This window comes from Microtus ochrogaster, chromosome 15, assembly GCF_000317375.1.
Source record: "Microtus ochrogaster isolate Prairie Vole_2 chromosome 15, MicOch1.0, whole genome shotgun sequence".
NCBI classification, from domain to species: Eukaryota; Metazoa; Chordata; class Mammalia; order Rodentia; family Cricetidae; genus Microtus; species Microtus ochrogaster.
Window position 1 is genome coordinate 11422134 of NC_022017.1, and position 17707 is coordinate 11439840.

The window sequence follows — 17707 nt, forward strand, 5'->3', positions numbered from 1 at the left end:
GGTTTTTTTGGGGAGGATCAGAAGAAATAAGAGCTAAGTATTCTTGACTTGCCCGACCACAGCATACTAAAAGCTTGGAAGGACTAAAATTGTATTACGATTATTTATTTATGTATTTATTTATTAATTTATTTTGATTTTTCAAGGCAGGGTTTCTCTGTGTAACTCTGGCTGTTCTGGACTTCACTTTGTAGACAAGGCTGGTCTCGAACTCACAGATATCTGCCTGCCTCTGCCTCCAGTGTGCTGGGATTACAGGCGTGCACCACCACTGCCTGGCTGATTAGTTTTTTAGACTAAGGGCAAACAGTGAAATTTTCTGAATGAGAAAAAATTTTCAGTCATGTAGCCTAGGCTATCCTCAAACTTGTGATTTTTCTGCCCCTGACTCTCAAATGTGATATTAGAGATGTGTACCATCACATCCAGCATTGCTGATGTTTTTCTTTCTTTCTCTTCTTATGTATACAACATTCTGCCTGCATGTATGCCTATGTGCCAGAAAAGGGCGCCAGATCTCATTACAGATGGTTGTGAGCCACCATGTGTTTGCTGGGAATTGAACTCAGGACCTCTGGAAGAGCAGCCTGTGCTCTTTACCTCTGAGCCATCTCTCCAGCCCCCTCTTTCTTTCATTTTTTGTTTTTTGCTTTTTATTTTTCCAAGACAGGGTTTCTCTGTGTAGGCTTAGCTGTCTGGAATTTACTCTTTAGACCAGATTGGCCTTGAACTCAGAGATCCACCTGCCTCTGTCTCTTGAGTGCTGGGATTAAAAGCGAGTGTCACCACAGTCCAGCTTGCAAATGTTTCTTAGTGAATTAAGTCTACAATCCCAAGGCAAATGGCACTTACACACGAATCACTGCAGCAGTCACTTTAAGGATGACTGACGTCTCAGTCATAGACGTCTAGCTGCTTTATTTCCCAAGCTGTCAAAATAAAAAGGTATGATCCCACTCCAACACACATCTGTAGCAGATATAACTGCAAGATTTTCAGACAAAATGCAAAGGAAATTAGTTTTAAAATCCATTTAATTGTGTGACTAAGGTGGCCCTATCTAACCATCATTCAAGTGCAGCCAATCTTCAAGGCATGCTAAAAGACAAGTATTGGCTGGGCGTGGTGGTGCATGCTGTAATTACAGCAATAGGGACGATGAGGCAGAAAAACTGTCATTAGTTTGAGGCTACTTTGGGTAACAAAATGAGTTCCATTTTAGCCTGAGCTAACAGAATATGAGACACAGACTCAAATAAACAAACAAAAATAAAAATATTGGTAAAGAGACGAGACTAACAGAGCTTGATATTTTTTGCCTAAATGATGATTATGCTCAGTTCAAACTATACACGCATGGAAAAATCTCTTTACTTGGCAACACCCATCTGTATGAAGAGGCAAAAATCTTGTCATAATTCAGAACACATGAATGCTTGCCATTGGTTTTCTTTTGCCACTTTATGTGTATTTGTGTGTATGTGTGTGTGTAGACCAGAGGGTGGCATCTGATGTTGTTCTCGACTAGTGTCTACCTTAACTTTTAGAAGAGGGTCTCTCACTGAGTTGAGCTAGACTTATTGGTCAGTAAACTCTGAAGATATCTGTCTTTGTCTAGGTTACATAAGCATGACCATGCCTGATTTTTTTTTTATTTTTTATTTTTTTTGAGATAAGATCTTTCTATGTAGGCTTAGTTGGCCTAGAACCCTCTATATATACCAGGCTGGTCTTGAACTCATAGAAATTCTCCTGTTTCTGCCTCCTGAGTGTGGGGATTAAAGGCATGTACCACTATGCCTGGTTCCTATGCCTGGCTTTTTTATGGGTGCTGGTATCCAAATGCAGGGCCTCATATTTCTATGGCAGGCAGTTTGCTAACTGAGCCATTGACCTAGCCCCTACCATTGGTTTTGATGTCAGGAAATGTCAATGCTCCTGGTCCTTGGAGCAGCCACACTGGTAACCTGCTGCCTGCAAGGTACCTTTAGATCTCTCTCAGAGCACGGCCCTAAGTGCTCTCTGTTGGGGCAGATGCTCTCCTTCATGTGCAGCCTGTCCTCATAGGGCAGTACTCTAGCTTACAAAGTGTTCTGCAAAGAGAACACCCAGCCCAGCTGGACCTGGCCCAGAATGAACACAGATGGTGAAGTCAGGAAGGGAGGCACTAAAGAATAATTTAAAGTATATTCCATATGCTGAAAAGGTTAGAAGGGAAAAGAAAGCTGAATAGTTTGAGATGACTCAGCAGGTAGAGACACTTGCCTGATGACCTGAGTTTGATTCCCAGAACCCAGTGAAAGATGGAGAGAATCAACTCCATAAAAATTGCCTTCTGACATCCACATGCACATTGTAGCATATATATGCTACTCCTACATTATACACACATACACATACACTTCAACAATAATAATAAAGTTTAAAAAAGGAAAAAACCAAACAAGGCAAACAGGCATAAGATATACAAAAACATAAAATGATCCAAGTTAAAGTTCTAGAGATGAGGAGCAAGGGATGCAGCTCTGTTGGTAGAGTACTTGCCTGTACGTATAAAGCCCCAGCATCGTGTAAGACAAAGTGGGATAGCACATGCCAATAATCTTAGTATTTAGGAAGCAGAGACAGGAGTGCCACAAATACAAGGGCATCTTTTGGCTACATAATAAGTTGAAGACCAGCCTGGATTACACGAGACTTTGTCACAATCAACCAACCAACCAACCAACCAACCAACCAACCAACCAACCAACCAACCAATCAATAATTAAAAAGATGGACTGGAGAGATGGCTCATCAGTTAAGAGTGCTTACTGCTCCTGGGTTAAGTTCCTAGCCTACTCTTAGCAGCTCACAATGGTCTGTAGTTCCAGTTCTAGGGAACCTGATGCCCTCTTCTGGTCTCTGAGAATACTAGACACACACACACACACACACACACACACACACAAAACATTCATACACATAAAATATTTTTTTAAAAGTTATAGAGATGAAAGCTGGGAGTGGTGGAGCACGTCTTTAATCCCAGCATTCGGGAGGCAGAAGCAGGTGGATTACTGTGAGTTGGAGGTCAGCCTGGTCTAGTTCCAGGGCATTCCAAACTACAGAGAAACCCTGTCTCAAAAGACAAAAAACAAAACAAGACAAAAAAACCAAACCAAACCAAAAAAAAAAGTTATAGAGATGAACATTATGAACATTTCAATTTACAAAGTGAAAGTGAAAGATGCACTGGGCAGAATGAAGAAAATAAGCACTAAAGGGTTGGAAGGATGGCTCAGTGATAAAGAGTGCACTAGAGCTGAAGGGGCGGCATACACCTTTAATACCAACACTCAAGAGGTAGAAATAGGCAGTCTATGAGTTTGAGACTAGCCTCGTCTACATAGTAAAATCCTGCTTTTAAAAAGAAGTGTGTGCTGCTTTTACAGAGGACACAAGTTCAGTTCCCAGCACCCATTCTGGGTGGCCCATTACCACGTATAACTCTGACTCCAAGGGGCTCCTATATCTGAGGCTTCCAGGGGCTCCTGCATTCATATGTACATATTCAAACACAGTCACTAATTAAAAAAATAATAATAATAATAAAGGAGCTGGAAAGATGGCTCAGTGGTTAAGAGCACTTGTTCTTAGTGTAGAGAACCTAGCACCCACATGGTGGGTTACAACCATCTGTAACTCCAGTTCTAGGAAACCTGACACCCTCCTCTCATCTCTGTGGGCAGCACATACACACGGTACACAACATAAATGCCAGACACCCATACACATAAAATAAAGGAAGAAAATAAACCAGAAAATCATGAGCATCAGTGACTTCATGGCAACAGGTTTAGTATACTTGTAACTGGAATCCCGGGGATAAAGATATATTAAAGCTACAAAAAAAAACTGGCTGAGAATTTTCCAGACTTGATGAAAACTATATAGCCATATGCCCAAGAACTTTGAAGAGTCCCAAGCACAAGAAAACACAAATAAAATGCTATAACATGAAATCTTATGGCAAAGCTCTGGGGTGATGGCTCACACCTTTAATCCCAGCACTCGAGAGGCAGAGGCAGGTGGATCATTGTGAGTTTGAGGCCAGCCTGGTCTCCAAGAGCTAGTTCCAGGACAAGTTCCTAAAGCTATAGAAAAACTCTATCTTGGGAAAAACAAAATTAAGCAAAAACTTAGGGCTCTTAGGGCAGTTAATTGCTTGAGATCCAAAATAGAAAAAAAATTAACCAGAGTAAAAACATAAAATAAAATAAAGGCCCGGGGGGCTGGGTGGTGGCAGCGCATGCCTTTAATCCCAGCACTCAGGAGGCAGAGGTAGGCAGATCTCTGTGAGTTCAAGGCCAGTATGGTCTACTAGTGAATTCCAGGTCAGCTAGAGGCACACAGGGAGACCCTGTCTCAAACAACAAACAGAAGAAGTAAAGTGGGTTGGAGCCAGATCTGAATATTGCACACACCTGCTATTTCAGCACCGGGGAGGCAGCAGAATCAGGACTGTATCTGAGGCCATTGTGGGCTATGTAGCAAAGACTATCTAAACTCTACACCAGAAGATACTACTCTGAAGTGTTGATACATGTAACAACATGTTAAAATAATAAAAAAGAAGAGAGAAGAGAGGCCAAAGGAGTATACAGCGTTTAGGTTCAGTTAAAATTCTACAAAATAAATTGATTTCTGTACCAGAAGCAGATCCACAGTCCTCTAAATGTGGTGGTGAAGAGGGACAAGGGGAACAAGGGAGTCAGGGTAAGAGACATCATTCCCTTGGTTGTGGTGATGCTCATGGTGCATATGTATGCATGAGAATTTATCATAATGCATGCACTAGATATGTGGGCTTCTTCTTCTGGGTTTTCCACACAGAAGTTACACATGGGGAGAACTTCAAGGCCAGGTAGAAAGAAATAAGGCTACAATGACACCCCCAGGCCGGTAGTACACCATAGCCTCATTTCCACAGAAGAAATAAGGCTACAATGACACCCTCAGCAGAGTCACACCTGGTTATGTTCTGCAGCTGGAGACAGCTGACTCAAGGGCTCCCATTGCAGCCAGATAGCCTTATCTGTTTAACCGTGCAGACTAAGTCCTCTGCCTGAGCCCCAGTCTCTTCACCTGCTCAAGCAATTAACAGATGCATTTCCTTCCTGGAGGATTCAGGAGAATCAGTTTGGCTCAGATACAAGCAGAGACAGCAACATCATGGTTCCAGATGGATTTCTTCAAAGGAAGGCTGTCCCTCTATCCCTCATGCTGCCAGAATTAGAGGCCACCCATTCAGTCTCCATAAATTTACTCAGTACCAAAAGCCAGAACTATTAGCAGAAATGTCCCCACTGCAGGTACATCAATGGCCTCCTGGAAAAGGACTGAAGGGGCTCCAAGTGTCTAGTTTCCTCCTTGATGTCTTTCTTGCTCCCTCCCTCCCTCTTGTATTTGAATCAGGGTCTCACTTAATATAGACTGACTGCAAATCCTGATTCTCAGCTGCCTCCACCTCCCAAATGTCGGGATAACAGGTGTGCAACACCACACCTGGCCTTACTTGACCTTCCCTTCTTCCGAGGCTCTGTTCACTTCCACTCGTGACTAATGACACAATCAATAAACTAAAGAGGAAGTGGCTGGCCTGCCTAATAACCCTGGCCCAGCAAAGACTTAAAACCCTACTACTGGATAACGAACAGTCTTGCACGCTATATGCAGCCTTTTGCCACCTCAGCCCCATCCTCTTCTCAGTACCCCTACCCCAGCCCCAATTCCCGGCCCTGACTCCTTACCTGCTACCTTCCTCCTTCGAAGAGACCAAGGTTGTCGCCCGCCCGCTGCGAACTGGCAGTTCCTGTGCCCTTTCCTCAGGCTCTGGCTCCAGTGACGAGCCGGTGCTACCATCGCGGCTACCCCTTCCTGGGCTGCTGTCTGCAGAGGCTCGCGGAGACTCGGTGTTCTGCTTCAGCGTCTGCAGTTTAGCCAGAGGGATGATGTCGCAGTTCTGTGGGCGATGCCACACCGTGCGCTGCGAGGCAGCACTGTAGTAGTAGAAGCGCGATGTATTGGGGTCAAAGAGTTCCCACCACTGGTCCTCGCTAGTGCGCTTGATTCGCACGCCGGCTGGCGGGTCCCATACACACTCCCCGGTGACCAGGTTGGCATACATTCGTTCTCGGGTGCGTGGTTCGATGATCTCCACCCACTCCAACCTGCAGGGGACAAGGGCATCAACCAAGACCCTGGCTCTCACCTTACATACTGGACAGGGGCTTCCACCAGCTGCTGGGTGCTCCTGGTGGTATTTCCTTGGAACCCCCAGGACAGCAGGACCACAAACTATTGCCCTTGCCTGGTTCTCAGCCTGTAGCCCTGTAATCCTTTTTATTTATAAAAATGTAAAGTACTCCAAGCAAGGCCTTATGTTTGATGTCAGGCTGTAAATGTTTAACGACTGCTTCCAAGTTTTTGTTTATTTAAGGTTTATTTTATGAGTGTGTATGTGCATATGTGTGTAGTGCTCTAACAGGTCAGAAGAGGGCAGAGGACCTCCCAGAGCTGGAATTACAGTCTGTAAACCACTCAACATGAGTCCTGGGAGCCAAATTTAAAAGAACATCACTCACTCTTAACCACTGATGCAGTGGCCATGTTTCCACAAAGCAGCTGCACTCGTATTGGGACTGTGCGGCACATCACTGGAGCACTGTTCTGGGGAAGCCCCTTCCTCTTTGATGGAGGTTTGAGTCTGTAGCCCAGAATGGCCTACAATACTCCTGCCTAAGCTTGCCACATGGAGAGATGACAAACGTGAAGCTCCAAGCCTGGCTCTGGAAGTGTTTGATATAAAGACAAAGTGAATGTCAGAGAAGGCCTGCCACATCCATAATAAATAAAGCTGTGGAGCCTTGTTTGCAAGGGACACATTTCTGTTGTGTCTAATATAGTTCTATAGGAGGTCACCAGACAAGAAAGCAAAAAGAAAAGAGGTTGGAGGCTGGAGGGATGGTTCAGTAGTTAAGAGCACTTGCTGATCTTGCAGAGGACCCAGCCTTGGTTCCCCGGTATCCACATGACAGCTCACAACTGTCTGTACAGTTCCAGGGGATATGATACCCTTTTTTTTTGATCTCTGTGGGCACCAGGCATGTATACCATATACAGATATGCATGCAGGCAAAACACATATACACATAATTTAAAAAAAAAAAAGATCTTGGCTGGGCAGTGGTGGCGCACGCCTTTAATCCCAGCACTCAGGAGGCAGGCAGATCTCTGTGAGTTCGAGGCCAGCCTGGTCTACAAGAGCTAGTTCCAGAATAGGCTCCAAAGCTATAGAGAAACCCTGTCTTGGAAAAAAAAAAAGGTCTTATAAACACGGTGGAACTGGTGCAGCTTTCCCATTCCTCCCTCTGCTCTATGTGTGTGCATGCTTACAAATGTATGTATGTATGTTTATGAAGGTATATGCTTACATTGGGATGTTTACCTCAATCACATCCTCAGCTTACTGGAGACAGAGTATCTCACTGAAGCTGGAGTTCACTCTTTTTCCTAGACTGTCCAGTGAGCCCTGCCCCGGGGATCTGCTTATCCCTGCCTCTCCAGTACTGGCTTATATGCACACACTGCCGCACCCAGCTTTTCCATGGGTGTAGAGGATCTGAACTCAGGTCCTCGCTTCACCACCAGAGCCAGTTTCTCAGTCCATGCCTCTGCTTCCCTTTTAAAATGATCTGCTCTTTTTTTCAGACTTTATAAAGAAAAATTTCAAATGTAAAAATACACCAATGATTTCTACATGTGTGTTTTATTTATTTATTTTTTGCTATTACTAACATATTCAAACACTTTTCTCAAATTCCTGAAAAACTCACAAGGAACATAGCTTTTCTTGGTTTCTTAGTGATCCACAGGAGCTTTATTTTAAACACGTGTTCTAAATAGATGCTCAATGATGTGTCAGGAGGATCTACTTTGTGATTTATGTTTTTATTCTCTTTTGTCTTTCGAAAAAAACAAGTTTTAATCTTAATTAGTTGGATTTATAAATCCTATTTCTTCCTGGTTTAAGAAATCTATACTTGCAGGTCAAGCATATTCTCTTATAAATTGACTTCTCAAAGTTTTATAATGTTGCCATTTATACTGAAGTCTTGCATCTGCCTGGACTGACTTTGCTTCTTGTGGCATTTCACTTTGCTAAACAGTACCACCCCCAGCCCCGTGATGGACAAGAGCAGCACTACCAGGTCCAGGTTTACAGGTGAACATTTCTGTCTGAGATTGCATCTGGCTCTGTGGATCAGCCTGCCTCTCTGAGCCTTTATTAGAGGAGCTTAGCAAAATCAGCAATCTTGTACTATGGTTGATATTTTTTCTCCTATTTTCTTTTCTTTTTTTTTTCTTTCTATTGTTAGAGATGAACCTGGATCTTTGCATGTAATAAGCATCTATTTGTTCTGTCTCTGAGCTATGCCTCGCCTTCTATTACCCGCCCCCTTTTTTTATGTTTTGTTTGTTTTTGTTTTTTTGAGACAGGGCTTCTCTGTATCTTTGGAGCCTGTCCTGGAACTTGGGCAGAGGATTTGCAGTTTGCCCTAATGTGTGTCTTGTTTTGGTCAAGGATTTGCTCACTATACCCCTCTTTCCTCCCTTTTGGGATGGTTATGTATATTCTATGACATTATATGTTCAAAGTATGTGACCTGGTTTTTATTTTTGATTTGTAGGGGGCTACGTTTAAGAGATTGCCTTGAGTCTCAAAAGTAATTTTGAACATTTAAAACTGTTGAGACTATGAAAGACTATCAGGTCTTTTAAAGTTGGACTAAATGCAGTTTCCATTTTGATATAGTTACAAGCCTATGTGGTTCAGGGAGGGAATGTGATGGTTTGAATGGGCATGGCCCCCACAGCCTCATGTATTTGAATGCTTGATTCCCAGCAGGTAGAACTATTAGTATTAGGAAGGATTAGGGTGTGGCTCTGTTGAAAGAGGGGTGTTACTGAGGGTAGACTTCAAGGTATCCAAAGTGGGTACCATTCCCAGATCTTTCTTCTCTGTCTCATGCAGATTGAAGTTCAGAATTTTAATATAGGATTTTGTGATCCACCTTCTCTGCCCAGCTCAACACTGCAAAGAGGGTCAAGGCCTCTGCTGAGTATCTCTGCATCAACACAGACCAGCTGGGTTCTTGTACATGACATTAGACCCTATGTATTTACTCAGTCAGCCATGGTGGTAATACGGGTCTTCCTCCCAACCTTCTATGCAATGGTTTCTATGCCAAAGTTCACAGTGGTCCTACCCACTGCCCAGAACCATACACTATGAAAGGCAGGATGCTCTTTTCAACCTCAAGGGTGCTGTGGGACAATGGTCTTGTACCCTGTAAAGATTTGTCAGTTATACTGGTTTAATAAAATGCTGATTGGCCAGTAGTGAGGCAAAAAGTATATGTGGGGCGACCAGAACAGGAGAATTCTGGGAAGAGGAAAGGCTCAGTCTGCAGTCATCACCCAGACACAGAGGAAGCAACATGAGAATGCCTCACTGATAAAAGATATCAAGCCATGTGGCTAATACAGACAAGAATTATGGGTTAATGTAAGTTACAAAAGAAAGCCTGAGTTAAGAGGACAATCAGTTTATAATTAATGTAAGCCTCTGTGTGTTTCTTTGGGACTGAATGGCTGTGGGACTGGGCAGGACAAAAACATCTATCAACATAGTATGTCTTCTGGTCTGCCTAGTCTGCCTCTCCTATATCAGTGTGGGGATGGAACTAGTGCCAGAGGTTTAGAGCCCCAGATGTAGTCCCAGTTGGAGCCATCTTATCATGTTTATCATGGGGAACTGGGATGGGGACTTCTCAGGCCAGGAAGCAAATATTTCCTTCAACATTGGGCAATGGCTATAAAACTGTAGCTAATATAAATATTAAAAATATTAAAGTCTATGCCGGGCGGTGGTGGCGCACACATTTAATCCCAGCACTCGGGAGGCAGAGGCAGGCGGATCTCTATGAGTTCGAGACCAGCCTGGTCTATAAGAGCTAGTTCCAGGACAGGCTCCAAAACCACAGAGAAACCCTGTCTTGAAAAACCAAAAAAAAAAAAAAAAAAAAAAAAAAAAAAAAAAAAAAAAAAAAAAAAAAAAAAAATTAAAGTCTCTCTTTTTTTGTTTTTTTTTTTTTTTTTTTGGGGGGGGGGGTTGGTTTCCCTGTGTAGTTAGAACTTGCTCCATAGACCAAGCTGGCCTCAAACTCAAAGATCCACCTGCCTCTGCTTTCGGAGTACTGGGATTAAAGTTGTGCACTACCACCACCCAGCTGGATATTTAAATCTTACACTGAGTTTGTTCCAGATGCCTGGCAATTCCTGACCCATAGGCTGGAGGAGTATAATGCAGGGCCTGCCATGGCATAGGGCAGTAACTACTAGGCAGGCACAAGGTAAGCAGATCAGTCTGGAGACAGCACACATTCTCCCTAGCAGGGCTACCATAAAGGACAGCTGCAATTAGCAATTCAACTCATCTCTACAAGGATGGGTATTCAACAAAATCATGAACAATCATGTAGAAGTTAAGAGCTGACCAAAAACTAGGAGAGAAGAAACGGATTCACAATATAGATCTCCAGACACCTGCAGCATGGTTAGCACATGCTAACTGTGAGAACCATGGTAAGATGTAGGTTTCTACAGGAAAATATAGAGAGGGTTAACTGGAACAGCTAAGTTAAAACCAAATTGCTGAAATATCTGTGCATGGTGGCACATACTTGTGGTTTAGCTACTTGGGAGGCTGTGGCTTAAGGAGTGCTTAGTTCAAGAGTTCAAGGCCAGTATGGGTAATATGGAGCCACCACCATCAATCCATCAATCAGTCAATTGATCACCAGGATGAACATGCTATATGGGTGGTTTTGTTGTTGTTGTTCTTGGTTTTTGAGACACAGTCTCCCTGTGGAGCTCTGGCTGATCTGGAATATACTATGTAGTCCAGTATACAAGTGCTTGCCTTGCCTCTGCCTCTGCTAGGGATTAAAAGTGTGCTGATAGTTTTACTTGTCAATTGGATACAATCTAGTCACCTGGGGAGAGAGTCTCAATTGTCTGGAGTGGCCTGTGAGCATGTCCGGTGTTGGGGATCGTTTTAATTAGTTAACTGATAGAGGAACACTAGCCCACTGTGGGAGGAAGCACCATTTCCTAAGCAGAGAGAGGGTCCCGAACTGTGTACGAGAAGTAAGTAGCTTAGCACAAGCAAAGCAAATGAGCATGCCTGCATTAATTTTTCTACCCTGGGCTGTAGATGTAATATATAACTAGCTGTTTCAAGTTCCTGTCTTGACTTCCCCACAAAGGCTTGCCTCTACCGTCTGAGTGCTAGAAATAAAGGCATGGGCTGCCATTCTGGGCCGAAGTTGTTTTCTGTCAGGGTATCTTATCTCTGCAACAGAAAGGGAGCTGCAACAAAGTGCTTATTCATAAAGAAGAAAGAACAGACTCAGAGCAAACCGGCCAGAGGAAATCGCAGCAGCAGGCAGAGAGGGTGGGTAGGTGGCCAGGGACTAACATGTCAGTCAAAACATCTAGAAGAGGAGGGAATGAACAGATATATTTAAAACAGGAGCTGAACTTTCTAGAAAATTACAAATCACTACAAATTCTAAGCACTGAAGTCTCCAGGTAAAAGGTACTTGTCATGGCCAGGAAATGGAACTCAGGAAAACACAAACTCAAATCATGAAAGGTGCCACACATGCCAAAGAGGTGGCAACCATCAAACAGTCCTGGAATCCTGGTGTGGCAAAAGTTCTGGTACCACTGCTCTGCTGTAGGAGATGGTAGCTGAGACAACAGGACATGGGAATCACTACCAGCTCCTGATGCTCAAGAGCTGACAGTAAGAAGTTGTGAACCCAGTCAGGGCACACAGCACACAGTGGAAGGGTCCTGGGAAAAAGCAGAGGTCATCACAACTGCCATAAAAGGGGTTAGATATGAGAGAGAGCCAGGCGGTGGTGTGCACGCCTTTAAGCCCAGCACTTGGGAGGCAGAGGCAGGCGGATATCTCTATGAGTTTGAGTCTAGCTTGGTCTACAGAGCAAGTTCCAGGACAGCCAGAATTGTTATACAGAGAAACTCTCTCAGAAAAAAACAAACAAACGAACAGGGCTAGACATGAGAGAGAGTAGCTGCTCCCTGTAGGGCTCTTGACATAAAAACTGATAAGGCCAGAGACCCTGGTGGCAGGGCATGCCTAAGCTACGCATGCCTCACACAATATACACACCAACTAACTTGACTACCACCCAGGAGGGTGGGCCTCACTCCCAGGATCGGGAGTCCTGAGCATCAATGAGCAGCCTCTAGCTAGGATCTCAGTGGACAGGAACGACTCACAAGCTGCTGCCAGGCTGTGCATGTGGAGTGGGAGGAGCAGTGTTTGGCAAATTTTTAGGTGAAACCTGCCTACAGCCAGATGAAGGGGCTGTAGGACTCTAGCAATGCTAACCCCAGCCAGAGACAGACCAGAGCTGTCCCTTTACAGCTTCAAATAGGGAACAGGGCTGTAATTTTTAGATAGATGAAGAAATTGTTAAAGTAGAGAAACTGACAGGTAAGAGGGGTGGGGAAGGGGAAGTAAGATTTCTGGCCTGAGTGGTTATGAGAATCAGGGCCACATAGATCCAGGGGACAGAACTTGATATACGCACTGACAATGGCTAAGGACAAACAGCAGGTGCACTGTGTCCCACAGTGTCAGCAGTCTTTCTCCAGTGATGCCTTGAAAGGCCTCAGGGCACCTCTTTCCTCTGAGGGATCTCTCCCCACCAACCTTCTTAACCTATACAAGATTTTATCAAAGCTAGGGTACTCTCCAAAGAATCTCCTTGGATGATAAAAGAAAGTTATTAAGCACAGAACAATCTCTTAATCCCTAAAAGAAACAATTATAAGTCTTGGTTTTGTTTAAAAAGCCCTTCCAAATGAATGCAATTCAATAATCCTCCCTCAACAAAGAATGGGGTTTTATTCCCTTTGCAGTGCACTCCTGTGCATGTGGGCAGAAACCCAGCCCTTTAGGAACATTCCTGGCATCTCCTGGGGGGCAACATTCAATCAAGAACTCAGAAAATAAAAGGTAGATGAGGGTGGGGAGCCCAGGAACAGACATTCAAAGCCAGGCGTGGGTGGGATCTAAAGATGTCCACAGTTCGTGGTTTCAGAAAAAAGGAGAACCCAGTCTGGGAAACCCCATGGACTATGTGGACCCTGAGGAAAGGGAGGGACCCAGCAAGGGGCCACAGATCTGTGTAGGCTTTATGGGAGGGGGCACCATGAACTAAGGAAAACAGCCTGCTCACAGGGTTGAAGTCAGGTGTAACAGACATTCTGTAACAAGTTAAGTAGGTAAGGAAAACCTGTTAGCTGTCTGAGCACTGCTGACAGTACTTCACACTCAGCGAGGACTCAACCCCATAGGCAACAGGGAAGCACCAATGTTCAAAGCCTCTTACTAACTCAACTGGAGATATAGTGGGCAATGTTTCTTTGGCGATAATGTTTAAAACTGATTGCCATGGAAAAATAAGCCATCTTTTATCTAAGGAGGAATGATAAAGATGGCAATCACAAGTTGGAATAAGGGCGATGAACATCAAAGGTCCTAATGACATAGCAGAGAACAGGCCCCCTCTCAGCAGCCCCAGGTATTGGGATGGGAGTATTCTGGCTCTGTGGGTGCAGTATTCTTTAGTTCTTGCCCTAGAGAGGCTTGTAGCAATGATTTGTCCAAACAAATATCTCCCGAAGGAACAAGAAAGGCTGATGTGGGAGTCCCCTCTGTATGCTGTGAATACCATTGGTTAATAAAGAGCCGGGCAGTGGTGGCGCAAGCCTTTAATCCCAGCACTCGGGAGGCAGAGGCAGGCGGATCTCTGTGAGTTCGAGACCAGCCTGGTCTACAAGAGCTAGTTCCAGGACAGGCTCCAAAACCACAGAGAAACCCTGTCTCGAAAAACCAAAAAAATAAAAAATAAAAATAAAAAAAATAAAGAAACTGTCTTGGCCTGTTGAAAGGGCAGAACTTACGTAGGTGGGGAAAACTAAACTGAATGCTGGGAGAAAGGAGGTAGAGTCAGGAGAAATCATGTAGCCCCGCCGGAGACAGACACTGGGAACTTTACCTGGTAAACCACAGCCATGTGGTGATACACAGATTACTAGAAATGGGCTAAATTAAGATATAAATGTTAGCCAATAAGAAGCTAGAGCTAATGGGCCAAGCAGTGTTTTAAATAATATAGTTTCTGTGTGATTATTTTTGGGTCTGAGCTGCCAGGTGGCTGGGAGTACTACACAGCAGAAAAAAAAATGACATCTTGAATTTTGTAGGCAAATGGGTAGAGCTAGAAAACATTTTGAGTGAGGTGACCCAGACACAGAAAGACAAATTATCACATGTACGCGCTCATAAGTGCTTTTTAAACATAAAGCAAACCAGCCCACAAATCACAATCCTAGAGAACCTAAACAACAATGAGGACCCTAAGAGAGACATACATAGATCTAATCTACATGGGAAGTAGAAAAAGGCAAGATCTTCTGAGTAAATTGGGAGCATGGGGACCTTGGGAGAGGGCTGAAAGGCAGGGGAGAGGCAGGGAGAGGAACAGAGAAAAATGTAGAGCTCAATAAAAACCAATGAAAAAAAAAAGAATTAGCCAATAAGAAGCTAGAGCTAATAGGCCAAGCAGTGTTTCAAATAATATAGTTTCTGTGTGATTATTTTGGGTCTTAGCTGCTGAGCAGCCAGGAAACAAACAAGCAACCTCTTACAACAAGAGGCAAGTATACAGAAGGTGAAGTGTACAAGGTGAAAGGGCACTGAGGGTGTAACAGACATCATAAGAGAAAAGGAGAGGTTTTTTTTTTTTAGTGACTTTGCTGTGACAGATACCCACATGCAGAAGAATGAGGCTGGTTTCGTCTTTCTTTCTTTTTTTCTTTCTTTCTTTCTTTCTTTCTTTCTTTCTTTCTTTCTTTCTTTCTTTCTCTTGGTTTTTCGAGACAGGGTTTCTCAGTAGTTTTGGAGCCTGTCCTGGAACTAGCTCTGTAGACCAGGCTGACCTAGAACTGAGGCTGGTTTCTACTTGAGGTCAGACATAAACATTAATTCTATAGGCAGATAAAAAGACCTTGCTGTAAGAGCTAAAATTACAAAATGTTTAGAACAAAAAATAGGGGTAAATTTTTATGATCTTGAGTCAACAGTATATTCTTAAACATCACATCAAAGTATGAGCTGCAAGAAGCAACAGATAAATTGAATTTCATCAAAGAAAAGAGTTCTGTGCCAAAAACAAGTCAACTAACAAAGCAAAAACAAAACCACAGAATGGAAGAATACATTTGCAAAACATACATATCTGATAAGAAATTTAAATTCAGGGGCTGGAGAGATGGCTCAGAGGTTAAGAGCACTAGCTGCTCTTCCAGAGGTCCTGAGTTCAATTCCCAGCAACCACATGGTGGCTCACAACCATCTGTAATGAGACCTAGCACTGTATCCTGGAAAGTGTACATATAATAAATAAATAATTAAAAAAAGAAATTTAAATTCAGAACATAAAAAGAACTCATAATTCATAATAAAAAGATAATTAAAGTATGGGCAATAAATTGTGTGGTGATGGCACATGCCTTTAATCCCAGCACTCAGGAGGCAGAGGCAGGGAGGTGGATTTCTGAGACTGAGAACCAGCCTGGTCCACAGAGACAGTCCAAGACAGTCGGGGCTATCCAGAGAAACCCTGCCTTGAAAAACAAAACAAAAAAAGAAAGCATATTTCCTAGCTGGGTGTGGTGGTGCACGCCTTTAATCACAGCATTTGGGAGACAGAAGCAGGCGAATCTCCGTGAGTTCCAAGCCAGCCTGGTCTAGAAAGCAGGCTCCAGGACAGCCAGGGCTGTTACACAGAGAAACCCTGTCTAGAAAAACCAAAAAGAAAAAAGTATGGGCAATAAAGATGGAATTTAGTTCAACAGCAAAGTGCATGTAGCATGTGCCAGGCCAACAGTCCTCACTCTAGCGCCAAGCTGAGTGTGGTGGAACAGGCCTGAGCTCCCAGCACTCCTCAGGCAGGAGAACTGCACATTCCAGGGCATCCTGAGCTATAGAGTGAAAATGTTTCAAAAAACAAAACAACAGGCTCCAAAGCCACAGAGAAAACCTGTCTCGAAAAAAAAAACCAAAAAAAACCCCCACAACAAACAAGAATCTGAAAGACCCAAACCCAACAATGAGATAGGTAGTTAGGAGATAGCATTATTTCCATAAGGCTGAAGTGACTGAGAGGCTCAAGTTAACCCCATTTTCTGGTAGGGCTCCCTAAAGAACTGCATTTCAGCTGGCGGTGCACACCTTTAATCCCAGCACTTCAGAGGTAGAGGCAGAGGCAGAGCAAAGTGAATTCCAGGATAGCCAGGGCTACATGGAGAAACCAAAAAAGAAAACAAAACCAAACCAGTAAGAACAACAAGAAAAAGAATTGCATTTCAGTCTACTTCCAGCTAAAATCCCAACAGAACACCTTTTCATAGGGTACATTTAGGCTGGGATTGGGACAGGTGGATTAATGATGGATCTACAGACTGGAGAGATGGAAGATTTCAGATTAATAAGGCAAGACTCCAGCCAGGATTGCTGGATGTCGGTGGGAAAAAAAATGTAGATCCACATAGATTGATAAGGAATGTAAAAAAGCCTCAAAACCTTCAAAGAAGAGTCATGAAGCAGGAGAGGGCTTCTTCACCAGTACACAAAACTCCAGGGAAAGTGACATGATATCTAACATATCTGCCAAGAAAACTCCCCCACTAACACAACCTGCACAGGAGCACACGCCCGGATGAGGCAAGCTCTAGGGTGTCTCCAACAGGCACTCTTCTCCACAGTGAGCAGGAGCCTGCACACCAGAAAAGCCAACAGCCTGCTTAGCAGGAGAAGACATTGCAGTAGAGCAGACTGAGTGGCGGGAAGCACTTTTTCATCAGGAATATGAAGACAGACAAGAAATCCATGGGCAATGGACCACCTGACTAGGGTGAGTTCTCCGGCTAGAGCAGGGTGACATGTGAGAAGGGACCAATAATGAGCACAACAAAGAATATCTGGTACCACAGGCAAGCTGGACACACAGACAATGTAGCCACCAGGAACCCTTGTAGTGTATGAGCATATCCACACTGCATGGCCCAGGTCTAGGGTTCTCAGTGGCACTGCTTACTGGCAGGGCCCTCTGTACACTATGTACAATAGGGACACTTGAAACACTGCTGTGGGACGAACTCTTCCTACCTAGACAGTCATGTGAGCAAGAGTAAACAGTGAGAACTGGGGAGGGCTGGAAGCAGCAGAACAGCCAACATCACGAAGTGTAGTTGGCACGTGTCAAATGGTGGTGTACACCTTTAGTTCCAGCTCTCAGGAGGCACAGGTAGGTAGGCGTCTGTGAGTTCAAGGTCAACCAGGGTTGAACAAAGATAGTCTGTTTCAAAAAAACATCCCAAAAGCCAAATAAAGAAGTCAATGGAAGCACATGGGTTAGCTAAAGCATCCCCAGTGCAGTAAGACTCTCAGGACAGGATCACATGGGGTGATGGCAATCTTTAATAAGGTACCAAGAGCCGG

At 43.9% G+C, this 17707-nt stretch overlaps 1 protein-coding gene across 2 annotated transcripts in view; it reads right to left on the reverse strand.

The window, feature by feature from the left end:
- Positions 1-17707, reverse strand: part of Arhgap39 (Rho GTPase activating protein 39) — a 93752-nt gene that overhangs the window by 31229 nt on the left and 44816 nt on the right. For both annotated transcript variants that reach the window (XM_005354134.3, XM_005354135.3), the window contains exon 3: positions 5793-6212. In XM_005354134.3, the coding sequence (XP_005354191.1) occupies positions 5793-6212 (420 nt within the window). The remainder of the gene's footprint in view (positions 1-5792; positions 6213-17707) is intronic.